This window comes from Chiloscyllium plagiosum, unplaced genomic scaffold (genome assembly GCF_037043375.1).
Source record: "Chiloscyllium plagiosum isolate Xiang-an unplaced genomic scaffold, Cpla_swu_hap1 HiC_scaffold_28, whole genome shotgun sequence".
In the NCBI taxonomy this organism is placed as follows: domain Eukaryota; kingdom Metazoa; phylum Chordata; class Chondrichthyes; order Orectolobiformes; family Hemiscylliidae; genus Chiloscyllium; species Chiloscyllium plagiosum.
The window spans coordinates 24502744-24515979 of record NW_028270166.1 but is presented as its reverse complement, the minus strand read 5'-3'; the positions used below and the strand labels follow the sequence as shown (position 1 = coordinate 24515979).

At 41.0% G+C, this 13236-nt stretch overlaps 1 protein-coding gene across 1 annotated transcript in view; it reads right to left on the bottom strand.

Annotated features, from left to right (window-relative positions):
* The window catches only part of LOC122565047 (transcription factor 4-like), a 149129-nt gene that overhangs the window by 95661 nt on the left and 40232 nt on the right, over positions 1–13236 (bottom strand). The window contains exons 4-5 of the mRNA XM_087976048.1: positions 3486–3565; positions 1242–1344 (exon numbers count right to left, since the gene is read on the bottom strand). Of these exons, the coding sequence (XP_087832174.1) occupies positions 1242–1344; positions 3486–3565 (183 nt within the window). The remainder of the gene's footprint in view (positions 1–1241; positions 1345–3485; positions 3566–13236) is intronic.

Here is a 13236-nt window from a genome sequence, read left to right as displayed (position 1 = left end):
ACAAAAACTCATTATAACTTGTACACCTACAAAGCAACTACACTGAGACTACATTTCTTCGCCAACCACCAAATAAAATCTTTTACAGAGGAACCTAGATTATCTAAATACCAATTATCTGAAAATCGGATTAACCAAAGAAGATCTCGAGGTCCCGATGGAAACATCAAAGACGTGTTTCCAACAGTGATCGCATCTTTTGTTTATAGTGATTAAACAGGCACAGTCTCCAAATGACCGACTGCTTGCCTTCTCTCTCCCCACACTTTTCCTGGAGTTCTACATTGGGGTGTACCTAAACCCCCGTTTTCCACATAATGTCTCCAACATTGTCCTGTACAGGGCAAACGTGGAACCAGTCAAAACGTTGCAGTAAAAAGTTGTGTGTGGGGCTGTGGCAAAGGCAACTGCAACAGTCTTGTTGTTGGTGTCCAGTCCAGCTACCCTGGAGAGGGGGTGGATGTGTATCGGGTTGCGGGGGTTGGGCAGACGGAGTGTTAGATGGGGTTGGGGGCAGTGTTAAATAGGATTGGGGGCGGAGTTGAGGGAGAAGGTAGTGTTACACAGGGTTGGGGCGAGGAAGTGGTGTTGGAGGTGGGGGCAGTGTTGTACGGGGTTGGGGGAGGTGTCAGATGGCATCGGGCTGGGGTGGGGGCTGCGGCGGTGTTGGGGGCAGGGCCTTGTATGCAGTGTGCTGCTGCTGTCTCCTGAACAAGGAGCAGACTTGGAAAAACTCCGAGCCCCAGAAGAAAAGCATTTAATCGATTAACCAAGTAATCAATCATCCGAATGAAATAGTGCCTGCCCACGTTCGGATAAAGGAGGTTCCCCTGTAGTTGGTTTATTCAGAAACCTTTCAACAATGCCCCCATCAGTCACTTTCCACTAAAAAAAAGTCAGTTGCAGGCACTCCTCAGGTCGAGAATGGGTTCCATTCTACAATCCATTCGCAAGTCAATTTGTATGCAAGTCGGAACAATGCGGGATAATGTAAAACAGCAGCTCATAAGTACAAGAGGCATTTGTATGTTGGGTCTTTAAAAATTACATACCCTGTATGGGATTAAGTCCAAGCATTTATAATTTGGACATTTGTTAATTGGGGACCCCTTGTACTTGAATATTTCCTGGTTCTTACTGCCAATTGTAGAGCTAACGATTCGGGGTAGCGCAATCAACAGCATTATGGCTATAAGCAAGAGATTCAGAAGGTTCAGCAATTAAAAACAAATTCTACTCACCAACAAGACCAGGGTTTATGAAAGATGATGATGATATGCCATCATGTGATGACAGCTCTCTATTGGATACATGATCACCATAGTGGGAACCTTCACCATAGCCCTGTAAATAAGAACAAAACCAGCTTAGCTACATAATTGATTTAGATTGAGGGCACTAAATCCAAGAGTTGAACATTCGTGCCCATGTCCTCTTTGTTAGGCTTCCTTATCCACACTTAGGCTTTAAAATTTTTGCTCAATACATTGCTGGGAGTGCAAGTTGACAGTAAGTGTAACAGGGCTTCTGGGACCCAAGTGAATAATGGCACCGACAGTGAATCGCATTAAACAAAGATTTAACAATTCACAGGGCTTCTTTTCTTTGATCTGTGGTGCTAAGCATTTTGTGCATTGATAAAGTCAAGTGCTGCTCTGTCACCATTATTTTGTTGGCAAAATCTGGCTCAGAACTTCAAAAAAAAGCTTTGTGGGCTTTCCACAGTCTGCCTAGACGGGAAAAAATAGATTACCTTAATTTGTAACTAAGTGTCAGCAAGAACAAATATCCCAAAGACTAGCAGAAAAGACCATATGTATAGAGCAGATTCCCAAATTATAGATCGGGCTCCCACAATGAATATTATGATCCAAAATCCCAAAGGCAGCAACGGAGCTGAAACTGAGTTTTGACAGCACTGGTATGGATCATTCAAAATATTACTATAAAACTATTGATCAAAATTAGATTAGATTAGATTAGATTAGATTCCTTACAGTGTGGAAACAGACCCTTCGGCCCAACAAGTCCACATCAACCCTCCGAAGAGTAACCTGCCCACCAGATCCATTTCCCTCTGGCTAATGCACCTCACACTATGGGCAATTTAACATGGCCAATTCACCTGACCTGCACATCTTTGGATTGTGGGAGGAAACCCACGCAGACAGGGGGAGAACGTGAAAACTCCACAGACTCACCCGAGGCTGGAATTGAACCTGGGACCCTGGTGCTGTGAGGCAGCAGTGCTAACCACTGAGCCACCGTGCCTTAGGAAGGGTTATCAGCGTCGACTTCCAAATTCCGATATATTTTAAGCAATGCACAAGATGCAAACTAAACATGTACAAATTGAGCTACCTCAGATTTGATAAACATGCCTACAGGGTGTTCTGGTGTAACGTGGCAGCTGCGTTCCTCCGCAACTTGCGCTATAGAAAATCTATCCATAGAAAGATCGCATTATCCAAATGCTGTCCCTAATTCACCAATTGTGTTATATTCAATTCGCATTGACAACATGTGCATTATACCAGAATGACCTGTAGTTGATGAACCCTGCTTTTACTTAACATTGCAGGAGAACAGGAAGTGTTAATTTTTCCCACTGATACTGATCATTCTATGCGTTTCATTGAAGTGACATTTAATACAGGAGCTTGGAGAGTGAGTGCCAGCAAACCATGCAACCATTGGCTGGCAGAGATACTGGAGAAAGTGAGGACTGCAGTTGCTGGAGATCAGAGTGGAAAGGTGTAGTGCTGGAAAAGCACAGCAGGCCAGGCTGCATCCAAAGAGCAGGTGAAGTGCCCGCGCGTCTGTGCATGCGCAAGTCTCTGTCTGCGTCTATGCCCATGCGCGTCTGCCTATGCGTCGGGCTGGGAGTGGAGGTGAGGTAGCTGGGAAGGTGATAGGTAGATGCAGATGGGGGTGATGGTAATAGGTCAGAGGGGAGGGTGGAGTGGATAGGTAGGAAGAGTGATGGACAGGTAGGACAGTGCCAAGTTGGAATACACAGTCCTGGCAGCAACTAATACTAACATATAGGAGTAGTGATCACAAACTGGATAGAGCCTTGGTTTTAAGGCTGTAAAACCAAAACAAAAATGCTGCTACACCAACAAAGAAGTCAGAATTGATTTCCCAATGAAGGGAACTGGGGGGGGGACAAAATGTTAGAAACGACTACATTTCTTGCTAATTTGAGCCAGTCAGGAATCAATGTGCATATACACTACAATCGCTAAGCAAGAATAAATAACCAGCATAACACAAAGTTAATATTACCAGAGCTGACACCAGAAAAATTACACCAACAGTCTGCACTAAATGGATTGTTATTCTGTAGTCTAAGCTCAATATGGCTCAAAGATGTCATCTGTTTCGCATTTGAAAAAGACAACAGAAATGGAAAATGAAATGGGAAATCAGATATTGAATCAGAACTAACAGAAGCTGAAGAAAGGAAAATAATTCATTCTTACCCTGGGCTGTTCATATGTTGATGGACTACTACTCTGTGTGCTTGTTGCCCATGGACCAGGACCTGTTCTCTCATCCAAACCTACGAGTTAAAACAAAAATCAGTTAAGCATGACTCTTAAATGAAACTAAAATATTGAAGGAAAGCCATGTACAGAAGCTCTGATTTTAAAAATCTCTCTTTCATGGAATGTTGGCACCACTAATTGGGCCAACATCTTTTTGCCTGTTCCTAGATATACTTAAGAGAAAGTGGTGGCACTTTTTGCTGCAGTCCATTTGAGTTAGGTAGACCCACAACACCATTGCAGACTTCAGGACTTCAACCCAGTGAGAGTAAAGAAGTGACATATTCCCAAGTTTGATGGAGTGTGACTTGGAGGAGAACTTGCAAGTATTGATGTACCCATATATCTGTCACCTTTGTCCTTGTAGATGGTAATAGATTTGGAAGAAGCTGGCTAAGGAGCATTGGTGAATTTCTGCAGTGCATCTTCTAGAAAGCACACCTTGCTTCTTTTGAACACTGGTGGATGAAATGAGTGGCACAACATCACAATCAATCAAATAGATTGCTTTGAAGTGTCAAGCTTTTTTAGTGTTTTCGGAGCTGCACTCAGCCAGGCAAGTACAGAGTATTCCATCACACTCCTAACTTATGCTAGTTGATGGGGAACAAGCTTTGAGGAGTAAAGTGGTGAATTGATTGCTGCAGGACTCCAACTGTCTGGCTTATACTTAGTCACAGTATTTATATTGCTAGTTTAGTTTCTGGTCAATGGAAGCTGAGTGGCTCTAGCAGAACTTAAAACTGAGCATCAGTGAGCAGGTTATTGCCAAGCAAGTGTGGCTCCATAGCACTATTGGGAACATCTTCCATCACTTTACTGATGGGGATTGGAGCTCTTGGGACAGTGATACTATCTGAGCTAGGAGACTTCGGTTTGAGTCCCACCTGTCCAGATGCAAGTTCTGATTAGAAGGTATTCAGACGGATAGAGCAACAATTGGCAAGGGCTTATTTGTCCTATTTATGGACAGGGCATACCTGGGCAATTTTTTTACATAGTCAGGTTGATGGCAGCCTTGTAGCTGTACCAGAATAGTGGCAAGTCCTGGAACACAAGTACTGCAAGAATGTTGCAGTTATCCAATGCCTTCAAACATTTCTTCATATCATAAATGGGTCAGACAACAGTTAATTTTTTTTAAAACTCAGAAGTTAGTCCAAGCATACTCCTTTTGCACATAATACCATATTTCCCCACACAGACCTAATAAAAAAACTATCCTAAACCCAATACTAATTATATAGATCTAATACTGCAGAACATGACAGTTCCCAAATTTGCTTAGATATTGTAAACTCCTGCTAAAGAAAGGCAAATGGAATGTGTAGTATCCAAGTCAGGAGACAGAATGGTCTGTGAAGTGTGAACTACACACTGAAAATAATTCTTACGCCAAAAGGATAAGAAAAATAAATTTGAAAACTACCATGTGTGACCCTCACAAACCAAGTTAAAATTTATTTAAGTCAAGCTGCCAACAGGTTAAATGGAGATCAAGCACATGCTTGTAAGGGGTGTGGGGTATGCAAGGGTGTGGCAGGGAAAAAAGGAGAAAGATGGAGGCCGTCATAACAACCATATGCACAATGAGTCACCAAACAGTAAAAATAACTGAGCCTGAGTGGTAGTTTTTTCCAGCGGTCAGTAACTATGAAATTCTGATTCGTTTAAGGTAGGAGTTTGATGGTTTATAAAAAGCAAATGATAAATTACTTCAGGAAAATTCAAAGCAATTTAAAATTTAACCATTATAGGGAATGTCCATCAGTACATAACACACACATCATTTTACTTTCAATCTTACAATAAACATGAAATCATTCAAATATTTGAATGGCCTCTTGTTAAGCAAGTATTTTCTCCCATCCTTCCAGAGATTTAGAATTCCACAAAATTCAGCAATCCTTAGAACCCCAGCAATGAGAGCTACCTGAGAGATGAGATGAGAAAAAGCATTGCGCAGGAGTCAAATAACCCACTGCCATCTTCAAGGGCTTTATTTGAGTTTCTAAAGAAAATTCTTCACCAACCCCCACCATACACTATTCAAATAGTTCTTAAAGATAAATGATGTCTAATGTGACTAAAATAAAAAGGTAAACATTTGTCTATCTCCTGCTTTACCATTCCATGGTCTTTGATGTGGCTCACATCATTCTTTTCCAACACATCTCCAGAATCAACCAGCTAGCTAGAACCTGCTCTCAATTCTATTTTCATCTACTTAGTTGTAAGTATATAATCACTTGTAATGGCTTCTCTTCCTGATCCTACACCAATACTTTTGGTGCTCTTTAAGGATTTACTCTTGCCTCCCTATTTAAAGATTCACATACTGCCCTTTGGTGACAGTGTGAATATTCACCTACATGCTAATGACAGAAAGCCCAGCTTACTGCCAGCTCAATTCCAACTCCTATTGCTAACTTACAATGCTACATTCTTGACATCCAGAATTATAGGCAGAATTGTCTTCAATTAAATATTGGAAGGATAATGGTACCTCATGAAGTAACAAAGTCTTACAATCTTTTCCAATATGTGCACGTTTCTAATGCATCGCTGAGTTTAATTACTCCACTACTGCTCAAATTGCCTATGCCCCAAGCCAGAGATTCCATACATTCCTCTGTCTCTACATACTCTAAAAAGGAGGAAGTGGTGACTGCAGATGCTGGAGATCAGAGTCGAAGAGTGTGGCGCTGGAAAAGCGCAGCCGGTCAGGCAGCATCTGAGCAGGAGAATCGACGTTTTGAGCATAAGCACTTCATCAGGAAGAGTTTGTGCTCGAAACGTCTACTCTCCTGCTCCTCCGATTCTGTCTGACTGGCTATGCTTTTCCAAGGCCACAGTCTTCCTTCATCCTCTTTAAAAGGTCTGTTTAAAATCTCTTTGACGAAGGTCTTCTGATCTAATGTCGTGTCATTTTTCAGTTTAGCGTTCCTGAAATATGAGATATTTCATGATGTTAAAAAGTTGTTGTTGCTATAGCTAGAGCAAGAGCAGGTAGAAAAGATGCCTTCCTAGTAGTCACTTTTATGAATATTGGTCATTTATCCAGAGAGCCACCAGACAAAGATCAATGTGGTACCAGTGATACCAGAAGAAACATTAACTAACTCGCTCATGTTGTACTGTATATAGCATCAACATTCAATTTCCTGGCTGCCTAATTAGTAATTAAACACTACCACCACGGTCACTAAGTAGACACGAAATTTCTTGTTTAAGCACAATGCATGTTGAGCTTTCTGCCCATTTTGAAATAGGCAGCAATACAATTTTACCATTCCTGGTCTACTCAACATTGCATAATCATGCAGTGGAGGAGCAGTCAAAGGTTAAATATTTCTAGGGTTCATCTCATAGGAACTGCAGGTGGCAGCCAGTTAGAGGCTGGAAGGATGGCTTAGCTTGTGCTTGAGTGAGGAGTCTCCAGGAAAACCCATCTGCAAAAAACAGTGAGTTAAAAATTTCAGGGCTCAATAAGTAAAGTTACCCTTCCACAGCCAAGAATTATTTTGGTCTGAATCAGGAAGACCTGAAAATCAATTTAAAGGGACACATTAAAATGTACCTTGTAGCTGTCATTTAAAACACATGTTGTCTAAAATGACAATGTTTAGTCAATACCACTTAGTCCTTTACTATAATAAAAAGTCTAGGATATGAAATCCTCCGCCATCATTTCAGCTTTTAAAAGAAAATTTGAACTTAGAGTTAAAAATGTTATTGCAGAAAATAATCAAAGAAAGCTAATTAAATGCTGGCCTTTCTATCTAGAGGACTGGAGTTCAGTCAGTCTGCAGGCATTATGTTGCAGTTAAACAAAACCCTGGTTAGAACACATGTGGAGTACTGAGTGTAGATCTGGACACCACACTTTAGAAAGGATATATTGATCTTAGAAAAAGCAGAACCTATGTTTACAAGAATGATAAATGGACTTCATGTCTACGGGAGAGATTATGCAAATTAGGATAAAACAAAAAAAAAACCTTGTTGCTGCAGGTCTGGAACAAACAGAATTTGCTGGCAAAACTCAGGTCTGGCAGCAACTGTGGAGTTAAAAGTTTCAAGTTCTGATGAAGAATCACTGGACTTGAAACATTAAAGTTTGCTTTCTTCTCACAGATACTGCTGGACCTGCAGTTTTATTAGCAATTTGTTTTTGTTATACAAATTAGGCCTATTTTCTCCAGAATTTAGAAGGTTTAGGGGTGATCTGACCAGAATCTTCAAGAGATTAACAGGAAAAGACAGGGTAGATAAAGACAAACTGGTGGGTAATTCTAGAACGAGGGGGCATGGTCTGAGAATTAGGGCCAGACCATTCAAGAGAGATGTTAGGAAGCACTTCTATATACAAAAAAAAAAGAGACGACAATGTTTGGAACTCTTCCACAAATGGCAGTGAATGCTGGAACAGTTATTAATTTTAAATTTGTGATAGATACATATTTGTTAATCAAAGGTATTGAGGGACCTCAGCTAAAGGCAGATATATTGGGTTAGGCCACAGACGAACTATGCTCTCATTGAATGGTGGAATAAGCTCAAGGCATTGTTTGGTCTACTTCTGTTCCTATCTGTACAGAGAACATAACACAGCATCAAGAGCATGACTGACTGCTACACACTTGGAATAAAATTTGTATGTACAAGCCTTGCATATCGAGCTGCACATGTCCCATACAGCAAACTGGACAACTATGCATTCAGATATTCAAAAACTCCTACAGCTTTCAAATGGACAGACCTGTAATATGAATGGGTTAAAGCAAGTGATACCAGGATCTTCAAAACAAGATACTCCACAAGTAAGAACATTTCAGAAGTAGCCATGAGTAAATTAACAGGAGTATGCATGCAATGGGAAGTACACACCAAGATAATAAATATTAAAATTAAATTAGAAAACCTTGAAATGGTTTCCAGACCTGTGCCATTTAAAATTTTAATTCAATAAACATGCCTGCAAACACCAAGTTCCTGTACAGACCCGTGCTCCAAACAGCGAAGCACTGTCTGCATGTCTCAGTATAAGCTTCATCAAACAGATTAAAGGGGAAGAATAATTTCTACACAAGAGCTGTGACACAATCAGCAAGATCCACCATATTATGGTTATATTGAATTTGCAGCATTAACTGAGGCTCAGGTCAGTCAATATTTTAAAGCTATAATGAAATCATAAATGAGGCAAAGACAGACAACCTAAACCTACGATCGCAAAGTGGTCAGTCATAGTAAATAGGAAATCCAATAAATGGCTGTCAATAATAAATTAAGTTTCATATTGCTAACAGCTATAGACAGAAAGACAATTAGTGAGAATTGTAGAATCATAGAATCCCTACAGTGCGGAAACAGGTCATTAGGCCCAACAAGTCCACACCAACCCTCCGAAGAGTAATCCACCCAGACCCATTCCCCTACTCTATTACTCTATATTTACCCTTAACTTATGCACCTAACCCACACATCCATCAACACGATGAGCACTTTAGCATGGCCAATTCACCTGACCTGCACACCTTTGGACTGTGGGAGGAAACCAGAGCACCCAGAGGATACCCACACAGACTTGGGGAGGATATGTAAAATCCACAGACAATTGCTAGAGGCTAGAATCAAGCTCAGGTTCCTGCCGCTGTGAGGCAGCAATGGTAACCACTGAGTGACCATGCCACCCACAAGGACACTAACAGTTTAAACAGATATTGATAGGGAAATGGTCATAGAGTTGGCAAATGGAGAATAATTTGGGAAAAAGTAGTTTTAAAAAAAAAACAACTTTTTTTCCCATTTTGCACTTTGACACATTCCTGGACCAACAAATTACTATCAGGTTCAATGTTTAGCAACTAGCGTCATTAACTATTTACACTCAAAAGCTAATACAGTAACCTGTTAGATTCTAGTTGCTTTGTGGTTCTGTTTAGTAAGTTATGGTATCTTTCTGGCAAATACCTCATGTTGGGTTTCAGAAGAATAACTCAAGGTGAAGATATTTCCTAAATCAACCTATTCAGAGGTGTTATTACACACTTCTGGAGCAAGTAGGACCTGAACCCAGGCTTCCTGACTGAATCAAGTCAAAGTAGTGTTTAGAAAGTCCTGTTTCCAAACGTAGGACCCAAAAACTAGCACAGGAACATGCCTAAATATGAAAGAGCTCCAAACGGGAGGCTAATTCAAATGGTCATGTCACAGAACAGAAAGCTTTACACTGCACCTAATCTTGGCTATAACTAAGCTAAGTTACATCCATAATCACATAGCTGTTCTTGTATTAATCTTTGCACGAAGGCCCTAGCCAGAGGTAAAATGACAGAGTGTGCTATATTTTTCTGAAAAATTGGTAACAAGGATGACTCCGTTCCACACAAGTCCTAGAAATGGTTGCTAGTTTCATTTCAACAGTAGAATTCTTCACTGCTAACTTATCTTTTAAGAATGTTCGACAGTGACAGTTTCTTAATAACAAAACACCAGGGACTTTAAAGTTTGCAAAAATAACTCTACCTAAAACAACACTGCAACTAGGCAGAGCGCACACACATCAAAATGGAGACAAGTCTAGAATGAGACATGAGTGGTGTCCCTGGCTGATGACAATTGTACAAATTACCCAAATGGCCGAACTACACTGGCACATGCATGAGCATTCAGATACACTTGGCTCCACATCAACAGGGGATAGTGGTGCAGTCTACAGATTAAAGGTTTCATTTAAAATCACTCGTTCAAAATCTTGACAGTAACATTAGATCTACAGTATTGTATTAACATGGATGCTCATCTTGAGCACTTACAAGTTCTATAGTCAAATTTGCCAATTCATTCTCAGCTGATATGTAAAAGTACACATTTAAATTCTAAAGGCAAAGCAACAATGGTCAGCAGTGACTTAAAAAAAAAATAAATCAATGCACGCATCACTAGCAAGGCCAGAATAACTCAAGGTGAAGATATTTCCTAAATCAACCTATTCAGAGTTTATGGTCCCTTCGCCACCTCCTGAGATATTGATACTGCAAAGACTGTGGGCCTTGACATTATTCCCACAATAGACTTGAAGACTTATGCTACAGTACTAGCCCCAAGCTGTTCCATTAGTTATGTCACTTGACATCTATCTAGTCAAGTGAAAAATTACCCACAAAAAGCAGGACAAATCCAACCTGGCCAATTATCACCCCCTCAGTTTATTCTACATCTGCATAGTGCTGAGCGGTTGTTGACCACACTATAAAATTGTACTTGCAAAGGAATGACCACCTGACACAGTGAACCAAAACTGTGCTCTTGACCTCATTGCAGCCTTGTTCTAAACATGAACAAGAGATCTAAGTTTGCTCGCTGCACTGGAAGGTTTGTTTTCAGATGTTTTGTCACTATACTAGGTAACATCATCAGCAAGCCTTTGGTGAAGCATTGGTGTTAGTGACCCGCTTTGTATTTGTTTAGGTGGTCTCATTTCCTGTTCTTTTTCTCAGAACAGGAACCTAAATCAACCTCAAGGAGGTAGCATGGAGCTGCATCTTGGACACTGCAGTCTCACGGGAACAAACACACATTAGAAAGGGAGTTCCAAAATTTTAAACCAAAGAATGAAGAGTGGTATACAGAGGAACCTTGATTATCCGAACATCAGATTATCCGAAGATGATCTCAAGGTCCCGATAGAAACTTTATATCAAGAACACGCTTCCAACAATGGTGTGCTGCTGCCTTATCATCTGAACAGGGAGCAGACTTAACAGAAAACTCCAAGCTCCAAAGGGAAGGCATTGAATCAATTAACCGAATAATCAATTATCAGAATGAAATAGTGCCTGCCCATCTCATTCAGATAATAGAGGTTCCTCTGTAGTTCCAAGCCAGGATTGGTGTGTGGCTTGGAGGGGAAGTTGAATGCTCCCATTGTCCTTCTAGGGAGGTCACAGATTTGGATAGTGCTGTCAAAGCTGCCTTGCTGAGCTACTGCACTGCATCTACTACATAGTGTATACAGCTTCTACTATGCATCGATTGAGTGCAGAGTGAATGTTGAAGGTGGAGGACGCAGTACCAGTCAGGCTGGTTGCTTTACCTTAGATAGCGTCAAGCTTTCAATATTGATGGAATTGTACTCCTTCAGTGGACAGTATTCAATCACGCTCCTGACTTGTGCATTGAAAAGTTTTCTATTTCCAATTTCAGGTTTGAAAGGGCTCCGTAATGCTATGTTTGGGTGAATGATGTGGTGATGGCAAAGGCCGTCAGTCACTCCCTTCAGGAATTCACCTCTCTTGCTCATCAGCAAGTTTTGAGAAGGTTTATACCTCAGGTTGAGGCATTGGATGCAAGTTTGCTTGTTGAGCTGGATGGTTTATTTTCAGACGTTTCATCACCACACTAGGTAACATCTTTAGTGAGCCTCCAGTGAAGCACTGATGTTAGTGACCTACTTTGTAGGTATGTGTATAGGTTTCCTTGGGTTAGTGATATCATTTGCTGTGATGTCAGTTTATGCTTTTTTTTTCTTCCCCTCAGAGGGTGGTAAATGGGGGTCTAAGTCGATGTGTTTGTTGATAGACTTCTGGTTAGAATGCCATGCTTTTAGACATTCTCATGCGTGTCTCTGTTTGGCTTGTCCTAGGATGGGTGTGTTGTCCCAGTCGAAGTGGTGTCCTTCCTCATCTGCATGTAAGCATACTAGTGAGAGAGTGGATCATGTCTCTTTTGTGGCTAGTTGATGTTCACGTATCCTGGTGGCTACTTTTCTGCCTGTTTGTCCAATGTTGTGTTTGTTACAGTTCTTGCAAGGTATTTTGTAAATGACATTAGTTTTGCTTGTTGTCTGTACAGGGTCTTTCAAGTTCATTAGCTGCTGTTTTAGTGTGTTGGTGGGTTTGTGGGCTACCATGATGCCAAGGGGTCTGAGTAGTCTGGCAGTCATTTCAGAGATGTCTTTGATATAGGGGAGAGTGGCTAGGGTTTCTGGACACATTTTGTCTGCTCTTTTGGATTTATTACTGAGAAATTGGTGGACTGTGCTCATTGGGTATCCATTCTTTTGAATACGCTGTAGGGGTGATTTTCTTCTGCTCTTCTTGGTTCCTGTGCTGCAATGAGTGGTGACTCGTTGAAATAAACAAGCTAATGCAGCTTTGTTTGTGGATGTTGGGATGATTGCTTCTGTAATTCAGTGTTTGGTCCATATGTGTGGTTTTCCTGTAGACGCTGGTTTGAAGTTCCCCATTGGCTGTTTGCTCTACTGTGACATCTAGGAATGTCACTTAGACTGGGACAACACATCCATCCTAGGACAAGCCAAACAGAGTCATGCATAAGAATTCCTAGAAGCTTGGCATTCCAACCAGAGGTCTATCAACAAACACACATGGACCCCATTTACCATGCTGAGAAAAAGAACAGGAAATGAGACCACCAACCCAAGGAAACCTAAACAAATACAAAGCGGGTCACTAACACCAATGCTTCACCAAAGGCTTGCTGATGATGTTACCTAGTATAGTGACAAAACATCTGAAAACAAACCTTCCAGTGCAGCGAGCAAACTTAGATCTCTTGTTCATGTTTAGAACAAGGCTGCAATGAGGTCAAGAGCACAGTTTTGGTTCACTCAGTGTCAGGTGGTCATTCCTTTGCAAGTACAATTTTATAGTGTGGT